The following is a 22,420-nucleotide window of genomic DNA, read 5'->3' on the forward strand; positions in this document are numbered from 1 at the left end:
ATAATTCATATCACCAAACATACACAGGCAGTCAGCAAAATCATATATACACATGCAGTCAGTATAACTTCACATCTACACAGGCAGTCAATGACAAAATATACACAGGCAGTCAATGGCATCAAACATACACGATTACAGAATATGCCATTTAGAGTTCGTCATCACTGTCCTGTGTGTCGTATCCGACAATATAGTCCGCATCGTTTTCACACTCCGTTCCACACAAGCAAAGGTCGGTCAATTTGATTGGCAAATCGAATTGGTCGAATGGTCGATCGAATCGAATTCGATGAATCGAATCGAATCGAATCGATCGAATTGTCGAATGGTCGATCGAAACGATTGGTCGAATGGTCGAATTGGTCGAATGGAATTGGTCGATTGGTCGAATTGGTCGAATCGAATTGGTCGGAATTGGCAAATGTAAACATTGATTTTCAGATTTTCCATGTAATAACGTTTCCAAAAATGTATAGGTTTGCTAATCTACCATGATTTTGAACGAAAAAACATAGTGAACCTGACTATTATCAAACCATTGGATGAACAAGAGATATGCCAAGAAGTGGACGTTTCAGGATAACGACTCACACTCAGGAATGATACATTCCCAAGATACGTACCATACACGCAATCAGTTTCAAACAGTCCAGAGTACCACAACCACGCTCCCAGTACCTCGATGCAGTGATTGTTGCCGGTGGGATTGAAGTCATGTAAATAAATCACATCAACAACAATCACGTGTTCAGTTTTTTAACGCAAAGTGTCCAATCGTATTGTGGCAACTGTTAAAATTCTGACGTTTCTCAATCGGAGCAAGAATGTTTTTTTTAATGACATAAATAAATATACCACGAGTGTAAAATTCTTTATGTTCTGCACTTTGTATTGACGATAGGTTTTATTGTTTTGTGTCTGTATCATTAGAAAACAAAATAATTACCCTTCCACATAGTTTGTAGCAAGTTTATTTAATCGTTATCCTTTCTCTGTCATCACAACCTGCTGGTGAAATCCAAGAAAAGGTGGGAGTGCATTCCAGTAAATATATTCACATCATTGTCAAAGATACTTGTACTTCCTCTTTGTAAGGGTCGGCCATTTTTTTTACTGCGACTCAGAATTATTGTTTGTAGGTGCTACGATCAAATTTTGTGTGTTATCAGAACACAGTCCAACGAACTTCCTGCTCGTCTCCCATAGTAGTGCAGAGATATGGTCATTCTGTACTTCTGGATCCAGATCACGTGGCCGCATGCCATCAAAATAACGACCCGAGATGCCTTCCAGCTTCTCCGACACGGCGAGGTAGATACTGGGTTGTGCTGCCTGTTCAGGAGACCTCACCACCAGCCAGAAGAAGGGACCTCAAGAGAAGAAAGATGAGATTTTATGGTGATGCGGGGGTAAGTGTAAAAAGATTGTAGTTATTTTGTAGTGATGTGTAGCTGAAGGCATTGGGTCACCATGTTCACTGCAATTAGAGTTTTCGGGGCCATGTACTAATTACATAATCATCCTTAAGGTCATACTCTTTACTATTTTGATAATCTGCTCATTTTACTCATCTCGTGTAAATAAATAAATAGTTTCTGAAAATAACAAACAAAAGTAAAATAAAAATGAAGGACACAAAAATTCTTCCCAACCCAAATTTCAGCAAAAGCACTAATAATTACGCAGGCATGATTTCACTCTTGAAAAGCAGGCTTTCTTTTGCGGCTCAACCAATTAGAATGGAAAATGGGAGAAGATCTCTTGAGTGTTTAAGACAGGTGTGTGCTAGGTAGTTGGAATGTTGAAAATGGAAAGCTCGATATATAAACAAGTGATGATGTTGAGGTTGAGAGGGATGCCCTGATCTAGGCAGGGTCTTGGTGGTACCATACACCTTCCAATTCTTAATGATTGTCCTGACTGCGCTCCAAGGGATATTCAAGGCCTATGAAATATTTTATACCCATCCCCTGATCTGTGCTTTTCCACAACTTCATCGCAAAGGTCTTTTGAAAGCTCCTTGGTGCTCATGGTTGAGTCTTTGCTGTGAAAAGCACGACCCAGCAGAGGAAACCTAAAGGAACAGCCAATTTTATTCTGAAATAATTAGGATCACTATAATTTCACACAGGTGGATGCCAATTAACTTGGTGTGTGATTTTGAAGGTGATTGTTTACACCTGAGCTAATTTACAATTGCTATTATAAGGGGGTGGGGGGAAGGGTGGACACTTATCCAACCAAGATGTTCTAGTTTTGTGTTTTTAATACATTTTCTGAAATTAGAAGAATTTGTTTTTCACTTGGAAATTGTGGGTTACAATGTGCAAATAAAGGTGAAAAAGTCTGATTTAATACAATTAAATTCCAGGCTACAAGGCAACAAAAGGTGAAAATATTGAATGGGGGTGTAGACTTTACATAGGCACTGTAAATGATGACGTACAGTTTTTTATGGCACCTATAAGTTTCTCTGTAATCATGTTCTATTTGTACATGTAGTTTATCACCATTTGCTGGTGCCTTTAAATGTTCGAGACCTACATCATTAAAACCACCACCACTACTACAACTACAGTTCAAATACGGTTGCAAGAAGCAACACTGTTCCGATATTCTATGGTCGTGTCTGAAATTGGAAACGTGCAATATTTAGACGTTATATTGGTTGGTTATATTGGTTACTTGTAACCAATATAACTTAAAATAGTTATATTGGTTACAAGACAACACAAACAACAGGCATTTTAAGGCCATTTTCCCTGCTAGAGCGGGGGTTAGCCTTGGTGTCTTCAGGGGATTTTGGGTCTTAACGGTCTTTTGATTCATCTGGGTCTTTTGAGTCTTCGGGGTCTTTTGGGTCTTCGGGGACATTTGGGTCTCCAGGGTATTTTTGAGCCTCAGGGCCTTCAAGGGTATTTTGAGTCTTTGGGGTGTTTTGGGTCTTCGGGGTATTCGGGGTCTTCAGGGTATTTTGGGTCTTCATGGTCTTCTGAGTGTTTTGGGTCCCCATGACAATCTTCTCCATTTTGCCATATTTTCTGCATCTCCCCTTGTTAGCCCCCGCTCTAGTTGTGTGGTACTTATTAACTAATTACTACAATTACAAATTAACTAATGACGAGGTATTAACTAACTTATTAACGAATTAACTCGGTTACAAGGAACATAGTAATTATGTCACATTTCATTATTCTCAACCACTACCACATCAATATCTGGAAGAAAGCGTAAAACGAGCAGAGAATATCCATCCTTGGAATTCCTTTTCCAACTTCTCCTGAAATGACTATTAGTAGTATAATGCAGTTAGGACTTAATGGCGTAGCATGTATTGACAAAGATGCGCTACATAAATTTGTATAATTTTTATAATCAAAACAATTTACTATTATTATTGTACAAATAACATACGTTTCGTTTTTTCGTTTTCATACTGTTGCGGATTTGAGAATCCTGCACGTTGATAATTGTTGTAAATACCACCCTCTGTAAATGTAATGATTCTTGTAAATACCTCCGTTTCATGTAAAGATCAAAGGTCGTCCTTTTAGTTAGTCCATCACACACACGTAGAGAACCATAGAACCTCTCTATAGTTATTTCTTTATTCTATGTTAGTTTAAGGCTCTGTTTCCCATTAATTGACTCTGCATTGCACCAAATGAAATAAGATAGTACCCTTTCAGTTCCCCAATCATCTCTTCGGAGTGCCAGTAACAGTTGGGCTGTTTAAGTTGGCGTTCGTCGCCGTTGCATTGGGCTGTTTTCGGCGGCGTTCGCCACCGTTGCATTGGGCTGTTTTCTTCACCCCAAACTCCATTACGCACGCGGTCAACTTGGGGAAGAAGGGCGTGGCCCGCCCATCATCAGGAGGTGGAGCCAGGAAGCCCTTGCGCCCAACCAGGACTCGGTGGGCACGGCTTGGTAAGGTGTGGCTATGGCTTGGTAGGGCGTGGCTATATAACCCGTCGAGGGAAGCCCCCACCGGGCAGACGATCGAGGGAGCCAGAGGCATGTCAAAGCGAAAACCAGCCCTGCCGCGAAAAACGATATATGTGGGCCTGCCATGTGAAAGGAGATACGTGTGCCTGCTGCCGCCTTGCTCGCTCCAGCCCGGAGCGGACCTGTTGCTGTGCCCTGCCAAGCCTTCCAGCCCTGTGGTCCCATCTTCTTCTCCCTCCAGCAATTCCTGCTTCAATTCCCCATTCGTGTGCGTGAGTTTGTTCTGTTCGTTCTGTCCTGGGTATAAGTAAGCTTGCTTAAGTTAACCACTGCACTGTGTATCTGCTTTTTCCATTGTCCCTGTAAATTACATTTCTTTCTTCTCTTGCTTTGGTTGTGTGTAAATAATTAATAAATCCCTGTGTTCTTTCTTTACTCCTTTTGCTTCTTCACATTTGGTCGCTTTAGAGGTTTCCACATTGAGTTCCTGTGGTGCGATTTCGGCCAACGCATATGAATCGGGTTTAGTCTTTGCTAATGGTTCGAACCGCGGGCTGCTAAAAACCGCTCGGCAAATAACATCTTGTCCGGGGTTCGAGCGAAGTTACCCACCTGCCTTGTGGAGGGATTGCCGGAGGTGTACGGGAATCCCTTGACCAATCACTTCGGGCAATTCCACCCCACAGGGGAGCAGGGTAGCTTCAGGATCGGAGACGGCCAGTGCAAATAGAAGGGGGATTAACCCCTTCCCCCCCCCCTAACCCCCCCCCCCCCCCCCCCTGCTAAGGGGAGCATCATACTCCGTTTCCGTTACAATACGTTTCGTAGAACAAATTCGTTTTTGTCTATAATTACATCCCAAGAGTAAGATAATATAATATAGGTTTTACCACAAAAACAAGTCTACAAATATACTGAACGATAATATGCTTAACATTGCATTGGGTCAGTGTTCATTTAGATTTTTTTTTTGCATGAAATCAGTTGGAAAGTGTTGATAATGACCATGGAAACACCATGTGTCAGTGTATAGATAGGTTGTTGTGGGGTATAACCTACCGGAAGTAAAAAATAATTAGGACCACAAACTATTCAGTCAATTCCGTTAAACATATGATTACCTTTTTAAACAGTCGCTGGTGTTGTTTAACACAAGACTGAAAGAAATTTGGAGGGAATTCTACGTCCTTGAGGCATTCTATGCTATTCGCATCCCCCACAGCCAAATGGACCCGAGGCGCCTCAACTAGGTAGGCCATGGTTCAAATTATCATTAGCTCGTAAAGTTGCTTAAGTGGGTCTTTACGCATGAATGATATCCCATTGCCTGTCTGTTTTTTCTCGTCATCCGATTATATGTTACTATATGGATTGTTTATACATGATATATTGGGGCTTCATATGTGATTTCTCCCGGGCATGGCTTCAAGTGCGATGTGCGATATTGCCCCTGACACCCTTACAGCCCAATTGTGACCCTTTATTCGACACAAACCCATTCCTAATGGTTTGTAGAATTGTTTAATACTTCCTGAAGGAAATTTGAAGAAAATTGGACGAATACATATGTATACCTACACTCGGGCGGCGTGTAGACTAAGAGTCGCTGGTCCGCACACCGACTGGAAGTAAAAGTTATTAAAACCACAAATTAATCAGTAAATTCTGTCAGATGATAATAGCATAATGATAATGATAATGGCATAACAATGATATTAAGGTTATTATAAAATAATAATATTAATAATAATTGTATTATAATAATAATAATAACAAGAGCGACAATTGCTTTGCAATACATGTCCCCTACCAAGTTTCAGCTCAATATCAGTAATGACATCCCTTTATTTCGGTGGTGTATAATGCCACGTCTAGTGCCGAAAATAATAATTAAAAAAATAACCCAATGTACATACATGAGGCAAAAACATGCGTAGGGCGTATGTGCATATATATAATACACTACCGGTCAAAAGTTTGAGAACACCTCAATTTTTCCAGTTATTATTGAAATCTACGCAGTTTAATGTCCAGTGAATAACCTGAAATGGTACAAAGGTAAGCAGTAAACTACTCGGGGTTAAAAAAAAAAAGTTTAGGTTAGCAAAAACGGAAAATAATGTAAATTTCACAGTTATATTGTAAAAAAAAGGCCTTCTTCAGGGAACAAGTAATGGGTTAACAAGTAATGGGTTACAGTTGTTCTGCAGCAATGAAAGTGAATTAAGCCTTGAAAGTTGATGAAAACAATTCCTACAGGTGTCCCAACCTCTGCTGATTACTTGATTACAAACCCCCTGTCTGTATAAAAGCAGTATTGGAACAGACTGTTATTACACCCTCTGAAGCATTATTTGGACAATATTGCACTGCAGGAAGTAGTATATTGGAAACTGGAGGAAACTGACAGGAAGAGGTCTGGCAGACCCAAAGCCACAACAGAATCAGAAGACAAGTTTCTGAGAGTCATCAGCTTGCATGATCGGGGGCTCACAGGACAACAGCTTCAAGCACAGCTTAACTCTGGTCGAAGTAAGCAAGTCGCAGTTTCAACTGTGAAGAGAAGACTTCGAGCTGCAGGTTTGACAGGTCGAGTGGCAGTAAGAAAGCCATTGTTAAGATGGCAAAATAAGAAAAAGAGGCTTGCCTGGGCCATGAAGCACCGCCAGTGGACTACTGAAGACTGGAAGGACTTATGGACCGATGAATCAAAATTTGAAATCTTTGGTTCATCACGCAGGGTTTTTGTACGCTGTCGAGTAGGCAAAAGGATGGTTCCTCAGTGTGTGACACCAACTGTCAAACATGGAGGAGGAGGCATGATGGTCTGGGGCTCTTTTGCTGGATCCAGAGTCAGCAACTTGCACAGAGTGACTGGCACCCTGAACCAAAAGGGCGACCACAGCATTTTGCAGCGCCATGCCCATGCAATACCCTCTAATATACGCCTAGTTGGTCAGGGGTTCATCCTACAGCAAGATAATGACCCTAAACACACCTCCAGGCTATGTCAAAACTACCTTCGAGGAAAAGAACAAGATGGTAGGCTTAAAATCATGCAATGGCCAGCACAGTCTCCAGACTTAAACCCCATTAAGCTGGTTTGAGATGAACTGGACAGAAGAGTGAAAGCAAAGCAACCTACAAGTGCAACACATTTGTGGGAACTTCTGCAATAGTGTTGGGAAGAACTTCCCGAACAATATTTGATTTCCATTGTAGAAAGAATGCCACGAGTGTTCGGCGGTTATATCTGCAAAAGGTGGCTACTTTGCCGAGTCAAAAATTAAAATTAAAATTTTGTTAAACAAAATGATTCTATGATTTTTTTAAATCTCCAATTGTTTATTTGTTCTATGCTTAATTTCAGAGTACATTGAGACATTAAACTGCGTAAATTTCAATAAAAACTGGAAAAATTGAGGTGTTCTAAAACTTTTGACCGGTAGTGTACATCATGATTATATACCTGGGATCATTGCAATTATTGCACTGGGCCATGGTCTAACACCCAGGCCTGGTGCCTGAGGCCTGCCGATTTGCCGAACATAATAATAACAAGAGGGAGAATTGCTTTGCGATACTTGTCCCTTACCAGTCCCAATGCTCCTGTTCCAAGAAAAAAGGGCATAACTCTGTGAATATTTGCGGTGGGACGGACAGACAGACAGACAGATGGAGAGCAAACCTACAGTCCCCTCTGGGTAGAGGACTAATAATGATAATAACATGGCAGAGTCTAAAGCATTATAGGCCAAGCGAGTGTGAAAATGTATAATTTATGTGAAAATAACTTTGAATACGAATGGAACTGAACTATGTAAAATATTGTACACATGCATAAATACACATGACCCCTCAAAGCCGCTCCTGTAGGAGTGGGTGTTTCTAGTAACTAAAATGGATAGTTCATTTCTGTTCCAAAATGACTCACCGAGAACGTTACGAGAAATGTTTGACTGGTGCAGACCCGTGTGCCGTCCCAGCTCCGAGGCGGCGACACCAGGGTTCACCGCATTGACCGTGACACCCGTTTCTATTGCCAAAGCGAGGGAATGAAACATACTTCATTGGCACTTCAGAAAACATCACATTGCAATTGTTTATCAATTGTTGTCAGCTACAAATCATGATTCTTGTAATGTGCAAAAGAAGCAGAATTGATAATGCTTCAGCGACTTATTTGAATCCAAGCTTACGATTCAATCGTCGGCTCAGTTCATACGTGAACAACATGCCGGCCATTTTGCTGCGGCAGTACGCCATTTTGGGGTTGTACGGGATGTTTTGGGACTGCAGATCTTCGGGGTCGAGCTTTCCCGCGATGTAAGCCATGGATGAGACGTTGATGATGCGGCTCGGTGCTGATGCTAACAGCTTATCCAGCAGCAGGTTAGTCAGCAGGTAATGACCTGCATGGAAAGGGCCACACAGACATGTGAGGGGAAAAGAATAATAACGGCCTCTTTATTTCCAAATAATTTGATTTATCTAAGCCACTTTAAAAATGAAAGCTACTTTTAACAAACCATATGAAAAGGCTTCAACTTGTCATTATGTTGCATCATACTAAAATATGCAAGCTCGTGTCTGTCTGTCTGTATGATAATTTTTGACCACGATACATTTGGTTGTTACTTATCCAATACCAACCAAACTTAACAGAAGGACTAAGGGTCACATAATGAAGGTTGAAGCGAATTATTTTCCCCCCCTCCCCAAGGAATATTTCTTCCCCAGGAAGATTTCTCCCCCATGGAGGTTTTCCCCACCAATGGCATTGCGTGTTGCGGTGCATATCCATGTTAAGATAGCTTTATCATGGCTTTTTCCAAAGCCGCTTCTAATAACAAAAGCATAATATTAATGTTATTACAAAACAAAATTAATATTAATAATATCTCCCCCTCCCCAAGGGATAGTATTAATGCCGTGTCAATGTTTATAAATAGCTTATTGTGCTGTTTTGTGGGAATAGCAGCCTCTACCAGAAGTAAAACTATTATAAACCCCAAACACGCACGATTACATTTTTAAACAGTCGCTAATGCTGTTTAACACTAAACTGAAAGAAATTGGAGGAATCTTGACATGCATGAGGCAAATTTTACTTACGGAACTGAGCTAAGATCTTCAGTAATCTATATACTCCACACAGGCTACTAACATGACTCTTCCTGCCACTAACGTAGCGTTTTTCATGGCGTTTTTCCAAGGCTGCTTCAAATAAAAATGCTAATGATAATAGCATAATACTAATGTTATTACAATACAATATTAGTACTAATAATATCTTGTCTCCCCAAGGGGGGTTCTCCTTGAACAAACGCAGTGTTAACATGTATAAATAGCTTATCGTGTCGTTTCGTAGGAGCACCAAGTAAAATAAATAACATTACTAACATACAAACAGTACATTAGCACCACCACAAGTAAAAATAGTATAAACTACAAACACATATAATTACCTTTTGAAACAGTCGCTACTGCGACTTAACACAAAACTGAAAGGGATAAAACCTGGGGTATGTTCTTGGTAAATGAATACACCTCCGATATTCTTGAGGCCCGACCGTAGATCTACTGTAATCTATATGCCACAGAGGTGAATGACGGACCCTTCCTGCCACTCCCATAGGGTACAGGTGTACTCGTATATTAAATACAGGACTGACTCACTGCGATAAGAAGGGAGAGATCCTATCATCTTATTTGGAATTTGATGCTTTTAGGATACATACTTTAAATCATTACCCAGTATGGCAGGTGACAAGGACAGGGTATCGTGTTGAGGAGGAACGATGGATGGATGGAATTGACAGAACACTGATCGAGGTATGCCAACCATAGGCTGTGGGCAGTCTGATGAAAAGCGGCTAGAAAACACTTTTCATTCCGAGGAAAAGTTGCGACTTGAACTTTTGGCTGCTGGTAGACAAATATATGGTGGAGTGTGGAGAAAATGTTCTCCACGATATCTCGGCGGTGGCACCTACCTCTTCCACGGAACGAAATGAAACTGTAGCGGCAGATTGCACACGGTCTACCACCATGGAATGCAGGAAGATAACGTTTCAGGCGATACCTCTTTGCTTCGACAGAGGGCTCATGCCCCAAACATCAGATTTTATACTTTGCTTCCCATGGTGGTCAGCAAACCATTGTCAACTTTCAGTTGATTTTTTTAATACAAGGGTTTCGGATCATGGAAGAGGTAAACGGACAAACCACATGCAGGACGAGCACACCCTGAGACAATGGCTAAATCGACACTGTATCTGGAATTTTAACATGAGATATCCAATCATCATGAACTATGTACTCGGATGGAAACGCCAACCTAGTTTGTGGCCTTACCAAGGTAATTAACCCCAAACTGCATTTCAAAACCATCCTCCGTTTTCGCTTCTGGGCATCGCATCACCGCAGCGTTGTTGATGAGAACGTGCAAACCTTCCTCTGCATAAAGGAAGAAAACAAAAAGAGGAGGATTTTTGAATACAAGGAAAGAAAAAGGTGGCATATAATGAGCTGGATGTGGGGAAAGAAGGTCCAATACATCATTGGGTATCATCAGCATCATCTTCCTCTGCTCCCATCTATCTCTCTTACAATTGCATCCCATTTATTTTCTCCTCCCAACCCAACTCTTCTCTCCATCCACCCAAATCTCCTCCCCTCTCTTGCTATCTCTCGTCCTCTCTCCATACTCTCCTTCCAACACCCCTCTCCTCGCCTTCCATCTTCTCCCACTTTCCCCCCAACTATCTCTCTTCTAATTCCATCCCATCTCTCCTCTCATTCCAAATATCATTTTATCTGTTCTTTGCATCTCATCTCATTTTTCTTCCCTCTATTTCTGCTCCCATCTCTTTTCTCATCTTATCTCATTCCATCTCTCCTGTCATTCCATCTTTCCTCTCTTCCACTCCATTATTTTCCTCCCTAATCTATCTCTCTCTTTCTCCTCTCCAATTGTACTATCTTTCTTCTACTTTCTCTGACCTTCAGATACAACAGTTGTGGACCCACTTTTCTGAGGGGTTATCGGATTGAAGGGTCGAAACCTTGATGGTGGGCGGTTCCCAGCTGACGATCCGGATAATCATTGAATGAAGCAGGTGTAATTCTTCAGACATTATATATCCATCACTTTTACCTTCTACTTTCTACCTTCCCTTTCTTTTCTTAGTTTAACATCAACAATAGCATATCTAATATCTCTGTTGATGCCTCCTTGCAGAAACTTATACATCAGAGGGATGGGTGCATTAAAGGGCAATTTAGGCTTGTGCAATTGTTCCAAACCTTCTTCAATTTGCATGGCAAAGTTGCGGATTGAGGCAAAGGAGGCAAGGTCTAGTTTCCGTGCCACTACATTCCGGTTCAATGTGTCTCTTCGGATGCCCCTTGCAGCCGACTCACACTTGTCCATGTTCCGGCACGCTAAGATCACTCGTCCACCTACAAAAAAAACCACATACAGTATGCTATAAGTGTAAATAACCTCATGCAGTAACGTGTTATAGCTTTCACACAATTTGCCATAATCCATAAAATGATGTCCAAGTTCATACATTTCCTGCATCTTGGATATTAGCTTTCAGTCACTGAACAGTAATAGCCAGACAAAAGACAATACATTCAAGACAAACATTCTATAATATTTTACACAAACACACAAGCATATTCTACAAGTAATAAAAAACATTATTATGCCTCTGCTGACGAAGTCGCCGGAGAAGTTATGTTTTCAGATTGTCTGTCCGTCCGTCCAGTCCATGATTAGTTTTCGTTTCCGCGATAACTTGAGAACGGCTGAAGGGATCTTAGTCAAACTTGGTGCAGGTATGTACAATGCAGTAAAGATGAACTGCTTAGATATTGGGGTCACGAGATCAAAGGTCATGTTAGGTAAAAATCCTGTTACAGAGATAACTTGTGAACCAGCGACGGGATTCTGACCAAATTTGGTACAGGTACACTACATGACCAAAAGTATGCGAACACTCGAACATCTCATTCCAAAATCATGGGCATTAATATGGATTTGGTCCCCCCCTTTGCTGCTGTAACAGCATCCACTCTTCTGGGAAGGCTTTCCACTAGATGTTGGAACATTGCTGCAGGGATTTGCCTCCATTCAGCCACAATAGCATTGGTGAGGTCGGGCACTGATGTTGGGCGATTAGGTCTGGCTCGCAGTCGGCATTCCAATTCATCCCAAAGGTGTTCAATGGGGTTGAGGTCAGGGCTCTGTGCAGGCCAGTCAAGTTATTTCACACCGATCTCGACAAACCATTTCTATATGCACCTCGCTTTGTACACGGGGAGATTGTCATGCTGAAACAGGAAAGGGCCTTCCCCAAACTGTTTCCACAAAGTTTGAAGCACACAATCGTCTAGAATGTCATTGTATGCTGTAGCGCTAAGATTTCCCTTCACTCAAATTAAGGGGCCGAGCCCAAACCATGAAAAACAGCCCCAGACCATTATTCCTCCCCCACAAAACTTTACAGTTGGCACTATGCATTCGGGCAGGTAGCGTTCTCCTGGCATCCGCCAAACCCAGTTTCGTGCGTCGGACTGCCAGATGGTGAAGCGTGATTCATCATTTCAGGGAACACGTTTCCACTTCTCCAAAATCCAATGGCGGCGATCTTTCCACCACTCCAGCCGACGCTTGGCATTGCGCATGGTGATCATAGGCTTGTGTGTGGCTGTTTGGTCATCGAAACCCATTTCATGAAGCTCCTGACGAACAGTAGTTGTGCTGACGTTGCTTCCAGCGGCAGTTTTGAACTCGGTAGTGAGTGTTGCAACCGAAGACAGACTATTTTTACGCGCTTCAGCACTCTGCGGTCCCATTCTGTGAGCTTGTGTGGCCCCCCAACTTCGTGGCTGAGCTGTTGTTGCTCCAAGACATTTCCACTTCACAATAACAGCACTTAGTTGACCGGAGCAGCTCTAGCAGGGCAGAAATTTGATGAACTGACTTGTTGGAAAAGTGGCATCCTATGACGGTGCCATGTTGAAAGTCACGGAGCTCTTCAGTACGGCCCATTCTACTGCCAATGTTTGTCCATGGAGATTGCATGGCTGTCTGCTCGATTATATATACCTGTCAGCAATGGGTGTAGCTGAAACAGCCGAATCCACTAATTAGAAGGGGTGTCCGCATACTTTTGGTCATGTAGTGCATGTATAATGATGTGAACATGAACTGATTACATTTTGGGGTCAGGAGGTCAAAGCCATGGAAAAAGGTCAGAGGCCATGTCATGTAAAAATGTGATAACTTGAGAACAGCTGAATGGATTTAAATCAAACTTGGTACAAGTATTATAATGATGTAATTATGTGGGTGGGGGCATATTGGTCATGTCGTGACGTCAGAGTGTTGTTCAAGTTACCGTCGCCTGAGGAGAGGATATTGCATTTGAGTCTGTTTGATACATGGCAAAAAAAATATTTTTTGGACAAGTATGTTGATCACGGTGCCACGTGATCCAAACACGTGATGCCAAACACGTGATGTGTGTTTGTTTGTTGGTTTGTGTGTTTGTTTGTCCGCTCACTTATAATTGCCTACAGGTCACAATTTTAAACCGATCTTCACAAAACTTCACCAAACGGTAGAGGTCGTGGTCCGACAAAATCCTATATATTTTTGAGGTCAAAAGGTCAAAAGGTCAACATAGCCCAAAGGTCAACCACCTTTTTTCAAATTTCTAAAATCCTCAATTTTCATCGGATTGACTTGAAATCTGAATAGGATTTTCATATCAGCTTACTGAAACCAACACCAACTACTTTTGAGGTCAACATAGGCCAAAAGGTCAACATAGGCCTAGTTTCTAAAATTGTCAATTTTCATCCGATTAACTTAATTTGTAGAAGATTTGCATATCAGGTCACAAAATTCGACCACCAATTATTTGTGAGGTCAAAAGGCTGCTCTACCGAATACCATTCTACTTTGTTTTCTTTTGCCAAGTGTCACTCTATGAGTGATTTTTCATTTGTCTGTCTGTCTGTCTGTCTGTTTGTTTGTTTGTCCGCACAGAATAAATATGATTTTCTCTGCAACTGTTGGTCCGATTTACAGGAAATTTTCACGATAGGTGCAACTCCACCTGTCAAATTTTTTATGATAATTATGACGTCATATGTCACGTGGTGTGGGCGCCATCTTGGAAAACCGAAAACCTTTGCACCTCTATATCTCCGAAAGCACTGCATAGAAAGAATTGAGACATGGCTCATTGTAAAGAACTCTCCATGGGGAATAAAATATGAACAAATGATTATGTCATAGGTGCCTCCATTATGACGTCATAATTCAAGTACAAAAGTTTATCCAATCAAGATGAAATTTCTTGAGCGTCATCTAGGGATAAATTGGTGGAGAAAAAAAACCAATGGTGACGTCATCGGTCACGTGGTTCAGCCGCAATCTTGGAAAACCGAAAACATTTGCACCTCTATATCTCCAAAAGCGCTGCATAGAAAAAATTGAGACAAGGCTCATTGTAAAGAACTCTCCATGGGGAATAAAATATGAACTAATGATTATGTCATAGGTGCCTCCATTATGAAGTCATAATTCGACAATTACAAAAGTTCATCCGATCAAAATGAAATTTCTTGAGCATTCTCTATGGATAAATTGGTGGAGGGAAAAAAAATGATGACGTCATTGGTCACGTGGTACGGCCGCCATATTTGTTTTAACACAAAAGTCTTAAAACCACTGAAAACACATCCTGGTGAGGGTCTGCAATCTCTGATTGCTCTTTCTAGTTTTTAAATGTAAAAGGATATAGGGATGGTATGCCAAAAATAATGCAAACAAGCTGAGGATGGTCACAATAAATTATCATGCGAAACCATCCCTAAATCTTTCTTTCAATAATGGCTGTTCCCAGTCCATCCCTGCATCAATTTGCAATGACAGTAAATGTTGATTGTTTCCACCCATGAATTCAACCAGTGAAGTATTAAACAGTGAACACACACACACACACACACACACACACACACACACACACACACACACACACACACACACACACACACACACACACACACACACACACACACACTTTAGCTAACGAAATCGAGAGTCGTATTGTGTCATTTGCAGACACAACCTGATGTTTACTTTCCCTGACGTCTTACCTCTCGTGGCAAGCTCAGCTGCAATCTTCTTTCCAATTCCAGTGTTGGCTCCAGTGATAACAATTGTTTTTCCATCCATCCTTGCCTTGCTGGGACACTGGCCACCATGGAGGTAATCTCTAGCAGCACAAACCGCGATGTTACAGAAATCTCAAAATACAGAGAGGTGAACTAGAGAGGTGCTCATGAGAGCATAAACCTCACCCGGCAGTGTTGGATGTTATTAAGCATTTATTTTTTAGCTCATTTGCTGAAATATATTAAACAAGAACATCACTCGGTAGAGCGAGCATACCACAAGTCACGATGAAGAGTTTACGTTTTGTATCCACTGAAAGGCAGGATCTGGTTTCGGACTTGAACCAAAACCGAATCGGCTTGTTCTTGTCACCTAACCAACTCATCCACCATGTTTTGTCATAAGTCATCCACAACTTTTTGAAATATCGTGCTATATACTGTATCATTTTGGCACTATCACTCAATGGTGAAGAATCACTGAATTTTTTTTAAAATTTCTCATATCCGGATTCGAATCCTCACCAAAATTGAATACATACTTCCCTGTCACACACCCAACCGGTCCACCAAGTTTCATCCGAATCCGTCCACAACTTTTTGAGATATAATGCTATGTATCGTTTTTTGCCCCAGGTCTCAAATGGTGAAGGAATCACCTAAAAATAAATCTCAGATATAAATCCGGATCCGGATCTTCATCAAAATCTAATCATTTTGTCCTTGTCACACACCCAAACTCTCCGCCAAATTTTGTCTGAATCCTTACACAACTTTTTGAGATATCCTGGTTACAAACAGACAGACAGGAGTGAAAGCACAACCTCTGTCCACCTTCAGTGGTGGAGGTAACAAGAAATGAAGAAAGAGCAATCAGAGATTGCAGACCCTTGCCAGTGCGTGTTTGTGTCGTTTTGTTTTTTTGGTCCTCGGGTCTTTTTGATCCTTTGTGTCTTTTGGGTCGTCAGTGACTTTTGGGTATTTGGGGTCTCTAGGGTCCTCTGGGTCCTTTGGGTATTAAAGGGTATTTTTCGTCTTTTAGGGCCTTCAATGTATTTTGAGTCTTCGGGGTCTTTTGGTTCGTCAGGGTATTTTGGTTCCTCTGGATCTTTTGGGTCTTCGGGTTGTAAAGGGTCTTCAGGTAATAGGGGGCTTTAAGAGACTTAAGGGTGTTGGGCGTCTTAGATGATCTTAGGGTTCTAAAGGCTCTCTTTGTTTTAGGGGTCTTAAGCTTCTTTATTGTTTTAGGGGTCTTAAGGGTGTATGGTTTTAAAGGGTTTAATATAATTAATACTCACGTTCTGTGCGGACAAACAAACAGATAGACAGCCAAACAAACGGCCACAAATGCAATACCATCTGCTCTGGCGAGGGTAACAAGACCAGCACCAGGTGGAGCACATACCTCCGTAAGGCTGAACTGTTTAAGTTTTGTATCCCACTCATCGGTCAGATGTGGATTCGGATCTGAACCAAAATCGAATCGCCTTGTTCTGGTCACCTACCCAACACATCCACGAAGTTTTGTCATAAATGCATAATCCATCTACAACTGTTTGAGATATCCTGACATATATCGTTTTTGGCCCCATCTCTCAATGGTGAAGAATCACTTTTAAAAACTAGATGGTATTCATAGAATACGGTACGTACCCTGCCTGCGCAGTCAACTTGGTGCGAGCTAACTCTTCTGTTTTTGAACGTTTTTTTTCTTTGATCCAATATGGCTGCCAGACCACGTGAGCGATGACATCATAAATTTATATTCTCAAATATAATTGTTGCATAGATCACACTGAATAAATTTCAAACTGATCAGACTAAGCGTTGTCCCTGTGAAATTATGACGTCATAATTATGGCACCAATGACGTCATCGTTAACAACACCTATTCCCCATATGGAGATCTTTACAATGAAAAAGGTCTCAATTTTTTCCAGGGAGTGCTTTCAGAGATAATATAGGTGCAAAGTTTTTCCAAGATGGCGCCTGTACCCGTGATGCATGACGTCATAGTAATCATTAAAATATGCCACAGGAGAAGGCGCTCCTTTGGTGGAAATTTCGTGTCAATAGGACCAAGAATTGCAGAGAAAAAAAATTCATACTGATCGAATCAAGCGTTATACTTGTCAAATTATGACGTCATCGGTACCTTAAATATGACATCATCATTAACATATCTTATTACCCAAAGGGAGTATTTGACAATGAGTCATGTTTCAATTTTTTTCCATGGAGCAGTTTCGGAGATACAGAAGTGCAACAATTTTTAGATTTTTCCAAGATGGCGTATGTACCACGTGACCAATGACGTCATAATTATCATTAAAAAATTCCACTCCCATGGTAAAATTTCGTGTCAATCGGACCAACGGTTGCTGAGAAAATGAATTTAAAAAATGCAGACACGTGCGCACGCACGTACAACACATGTACGTCCACGCACGCACGTACACCGCACGTACGCACGTCGGCCCACGCACGCACGTCGGCCCACGCACGTACGCCCACGCACGCACTACACCGCACGTACGCACGTCCACGCACACGAATGCCTAACCCTACTTTTCGCTTTGCGAGCGCAGGGTAATTATTATCGGATCCAGATCTTCACCAAAACCGGTGACTTCATCTCATGCGTCAGCATGACAAAGATCAGTGGGAGGAGTTGGGAGGTGGGACCTTGATTTGATTCGACCAATCACCGTTAAGCTTTCTCCAGGCCACGCCCTCATGTACACGAAGTACTGAATGAGTGTCTGATTTGTACTTCCCATACAAACAATATTTTTTTATCGGGATCGACTCGAAGTGAAACAATCCCGAGAATAATTACAAGATTCGAGTTTATTTAATATAACAAAGGTAAAGGTAGTTTGATGAAGGTTATACACAGACACCATTAGAGTGAGAATGGGCGTTGTGAATAACCAACCCACGTGAGGGTACTCGCTAGCTTTGCGCAGTGGCAGTATCGTAGCCAATGAGGTTTACCCGAGGCGCGATTATTGCTAATTGAAAACTTTTCCCAATACCCCGCCGTGACGACCTGAAATATGGTCGGCGTTGGCAATTTTTGACGGCTCTTCCGGGAGCTCCATTTTGAAACCAATAACAGATTTACCTGCCATTGCGCATGTATAAAGGGACTGGTGCGCATGCGCAGTGGCTTTCCCGCGTGGAATAACACGTGCATCTCCTGCCTTTTACCCTTTAATTGCGCAGATACGTCACAGTACCGTTGTACATTTTATAATATAATCATGTTTAATTTATTTTTAAAATCAAACTTTGGCTTATTTGAAAGTTGGACTGTAAAACTACCAATAACGGCTCAGTGGGAATATGCATGCCTGGACTCTTCTTTATTTGCATGTAAAGTTTAAGGTTCAAGTTGGAATGTTTTATGGGATTCAATTTACATCGAGGAGGTTCAGAGTTCTCGGCGATGTCGCCACCTGTTGGTTCGTGTCGGCTTTGTACCAAACAGCTCACCTGCACAGGTTTTCACTCGTCGTGACAAGAATGTGAAACAAATCGGAATGTACCAGATACTGTGGTGTAAATGACCGGTTAGAGAGTCTTCTCTGAGTCTGGGAAGAAGGTGGTTCGAACCCCGTGGCAGAGTATTGTATACCTGGTGGGGCAGGTACTAGCATTCACCCATGTCTTTACACCTTCAAGGTTTAACTTTCTTAAATCTACCAGCCTTACTCTACTATCCTGAAATGTAACTCTTAACAGGATCCTTGCACATTCTACCATCTGTCTGCCCTTTCCCTCTACCTGGACCCAACTGATCCCTGGCAAGTTAATATCACCGATAATAAGCAATCTGTTCCCATACCACATTCCCTTATAGTCTTCATGTGCTCCCCTTCCTCGTTAATACTCCATGTCAGAAACAGATGGACGGATTCGGACGGAACTTGGTGGACAGGTTCAGTGTGTGACGAGGACGAATTGATTAGATTTTGGTGAAGGTTCTAATGCGGATCCGAGAGTTTGAAAATTTTAAAATGATTTTTCACCATTGAGTGACGCGGCCAAAAACGATATTTCAAAAAGTTGTGGATAGGTGATGACAAAACTTGGTGGATGAGTTGGGTAGGTGATAAGAACAAAGTGATTAGAGTTTGGTTCAGGTCCTGTTCCAGATCTGACCTATCAATAGGATACATCATACAAAACATAAACTGTTCAGCCCGAGGAAGGTATTCTCTCCACCAAGTGACATTCTAGTTATCCCTGCATTTTTTTTTAAAACGGGGAGATACTGTATATTGGCTACATCTGTCTATCTGTCCATCACACTATCTCCTCCTAAACTGTCTGTCTGTCCATCTCTCATGCTATCTCCTCCTAAACTGTCTGTCTGTCCATCTTTGATGCTATCTCCTCCTAAACTGTCTGTCTGTCTGTCTATCTCTCATGCTATCTCCTCCTAAACTGTCTGTCTGTCTATCTCTCATGCTATCTCCTCCTAAACTGTCTGTCTGTCCATCTCATGCTTTCTCCTCCTAAACGGTCTGTCTGTCCATCTCATGCTTTCTCCTCCTAAACGGTCTGTCTGTCCATCTCTCATGCTTTCTCCTCCTAAACTGTCTGTCCGTCACGTTATCTCCTCCTAAACTGTTTGTCTATCAAGCTATCTCCTCCTACACTGTCTGTTTGTCTGTAATGCTATCTCCTCCTAAACTGTCTATCCGTCCATCATGCTATCTCCTCCTAAACGATCTCTATGTCCATCTGTCAAGCTATCTCCTCCTAAAATGTCTATCCGTCCGTCACAATATGTCCTCCTAAACTGTCTATCCATCCGTCATGCTATCTCCTCTTAAACTGTCTGTCTGTCCGTCCGTCCGTCCGTCACGATATCACCTCCTAAACTTTCTGTCCATCCACCATGCTATCTCCTCCTATTTATACCTCTAAATTTTATATTGGGTCATTCCTGGTGGAACCTTTTTTGCTTTGCTCTACGTGGGAAGCATGGGGATTTGGGATGGCGTGCCATCGACGTCGCTGAAGTTGGTATTGTGATATAAATCAATGTTCAAAAGTTCCCCATTTTGTGGCACATTCTCTTTAAAAAGAAACGTGGAAGATTCATCGAAACCAAACTTCTCCTCTTTCCTTCATAACGGGTGAAGTCCGATGGCACCAAGCTCCTGCCCTGCCTTAAACCAAGATACTCCTCCACTCCCCTCTGTCCTCAGCAAACTCTTTCCACTCTCCAACCACCCCCACCTTACTGATATCCCTCTTCACACAGTCCTCCCATATCAACCATGGTCTACCTCTTTTCCTCCTACCTTGTTCCCTCAACCTATCCACTCTCTTTGCCAGTCTCTCTTCCCCCATTCACACAAAGTATCCAGCCCATCTCAGCCGGCATTTCACCAATCTCCCTGCCAAGCTCATCTGCACATCAATCTCCTCCCTCAGTTCATCCATTCTCCTTCTATCCACCCTCTTCACTCCTGCAATCCTTCCTGATACAGTTGTTCTCGAAAACCTGCAACCTCTGTTGTTGTCTCTCTATCAACGACACCGTCTCCAGACCGTAAAGGTAGGCCGGCATTACACAAGACATCAGAACCTTCCATTTCAATCTCCTTTAACTATTTGTCTGTCATTACTCCCTCCACCATCCTCCACGCATTACCAATATTATATTGTTACCAATTACCAATATATCATTACGTAATCTGCCGTTTCCAGTATCGTCATTCAATTGAAATATGTTGAAAGTTATGAAAAACATTCAGGGAAAATTGCACAAATGAAATGTGAGAATATATCAACGAACTTGATTCGCCAACTTCACTTATTCCTGTAAACAATGTGTGGCACCTGCACGAACGATCCGATCCACCGCTTCCATGCGTACGTAATAAATAGATTGCTCCGAACAATTGTCAATGGTAATAAACTCAGATTTAAAAAAACAACAAATAAACATTTAAAATCACAATTACACATTCAAGCATTTGACGTTAGAAAGATTTGAAAAAGCTAATGTCTTGTAGTCAGCATTCTGATTTTTTATTATAATCAGCAATTAATGAGTACGATTATAATCAGCATATAATGGACGGGATTAATAAGTCTCAGGATTTGAAATCGGAATTTTATTTCACTTTTATCACGACAGGTTTGTTTTAATCAACCTTAGCTGGGCTGTTTATCACCAAGGCGGTGTCATTCGCAGCAGCGTTCCAGACCGTCATGGAAAAAACCTACTTACCCAATAATACATCTATTCGTCCATTATTTCGTTTTAGCTCTAGGTTTACATTGAAGATTTTGGATCTAAACTAAACATGATGATGACGAAACGGGAGAAAACAATAAAATGTGGAAGTACAGTACTGTATGTATACAGTGTACGGTGGAATCGCCATGTGTGTGGTGACGGAGGGTGTGTGAAGACAAATCATTACAAGCACGTTGTACGAGACTTACTTCAATATAACCGTGCCACCGATTATGGTTCCCATCACCGAAAAACGAAACAGGTATCGATTCATGGCGCTCTAAAGAATCCCCTCGGACATTGCAAAGTGAAAGGGTGATACAGCTTGTTCGATGTCATCTCTCTTATTCTTAGTCGATGGGAACATAATTTGTCTGAGACATATCAGGCTATGTCTGTCGGTGATAAAAGCAACAACAATAAAGTGTTTCATGAAAAAACAGTTGTGTATACCAGCGATGCTAGTTTTCGTTATTCATACACCGCCCAATTTTTTTTTTTTAAATAAATATATTTGACATTACTGTTCGGGAATTCTGTGAGGCGTCATCTTGAGTATGGGGATTCTTTGCGTTACTGGTCCAGTTGGTAGCTTAGTAAGGGTGTCATCTGTCATGTGTGATTGCAATATGCAGGTGTAGTGATTGTGATGACCGTGTGAGGGTCTCGTCAAAAGGTGAATGTGAAACATTCCTCCCAACCCACATTTCCAGTGAAATTAAGTAGATGACCTGGATTGAATTACCCCATAAAGTGCTTGATTCTCTGGTTAGTAGGCCAGAAATGCTTTTTTGTCATCAGCATTTCTCCATCAATTATAAGCAAGCTTTCATAAGTTACCCGGGGATTATACATTGTAAGAAAGGTCATGATTCGTTGTTTGAATTGACGTCAGTTTAAACCCATTTGCAAACACGTGTCGTATCGGCCACGAATGTGGCATTGATAGAGCACAGGCATGATGGGCCATTCATTCATTCATGGGCCATTGATAGGCAAGGCATTTCATTC

At 41.7% G+C, this 22,420-nt stretch overlaps 2 protein-coding genes and 1 non-coding gene across 4 annotated transcripts in view; 2 read left to right on the top strand and 1 right to left on the bottom strand.

The window, feature by feature from the left end:
* The window catches only part of LOC137435511 (mitogen-activated protein kinase kinase kinase kinase 5), a 208,854-nt gene extending 207,581 nt beyond the window's left edge, over positions 1-1,273 (top strand). The window contains exon 33 of the mRNA XM_068129366.2: positions 1,173-1,273. The gene's annotated coding sequence lies outside the window, so the exon portion shown is untranslated. The remainder of the gene's footprint in view (positions 1-1,172) is intronic.
* LOC137435514 (retinol dehydrogenase 13) lies at positions 959-21,762 on the bottom strand. Of its 2 annotated transcripts, XM_068129376.2 has the most exons (7): positions 21,619-21,746; positions 15,130-15,248; positions 11,257-11,412; positions 10,306-10,407; positions 8,148-8,360; positions 7,883-7,984; positions 959-1,373 (listed from the first exon to the last, which is right to left on the bottom strand). In XM_068129376.2, exons 1-7 carry the CDS (start codon positions 21,681-21,683, stop codon positions 1,114-1,116), a joined length of 1,017 nt encoding a protein of 338 aa, XP_067985477.2. In that variant the 5' UTR covers positions 21,684-21,746; the 3' UTR covers positions 959-1,113. The 2 variants fall into 2 exon arrangements, with proteins under 2 accessions (XP_067985477.2, XP_067985478.2); XM_068129377.2 differs by lacking the exon at positions 10,306-10,407 and having other exon boundaries at positions 21,619-21,762.
* On the top strand, positions 18,105-18,245 carry LOC137435853 (U4 spliceosomal RNA). The gene has a single exon (XR_010986148.1). It is a non-coding gene; the product is annotated as a U4 spliceosomal RNA (small nuclear RNA).
* Positions 21,763-22,420: the final 658 nt, after the last annotated feature.

Source organism: Myxine glutinosa, chromosome 9 (assembly GCF_964187855.1).
Source record: "Myxine glutinosa chromosome 9, kmMyxGlut1.1, whole genome shotgun sequence".
In the NCBI taxonomy this organism is placed as follows: domain Eukaryota; kingdom Metazoa; phylum Chordata; class Myxini; order Myxiniformes; family Myxinidae; genus Myxine; species Myxine glutinosa.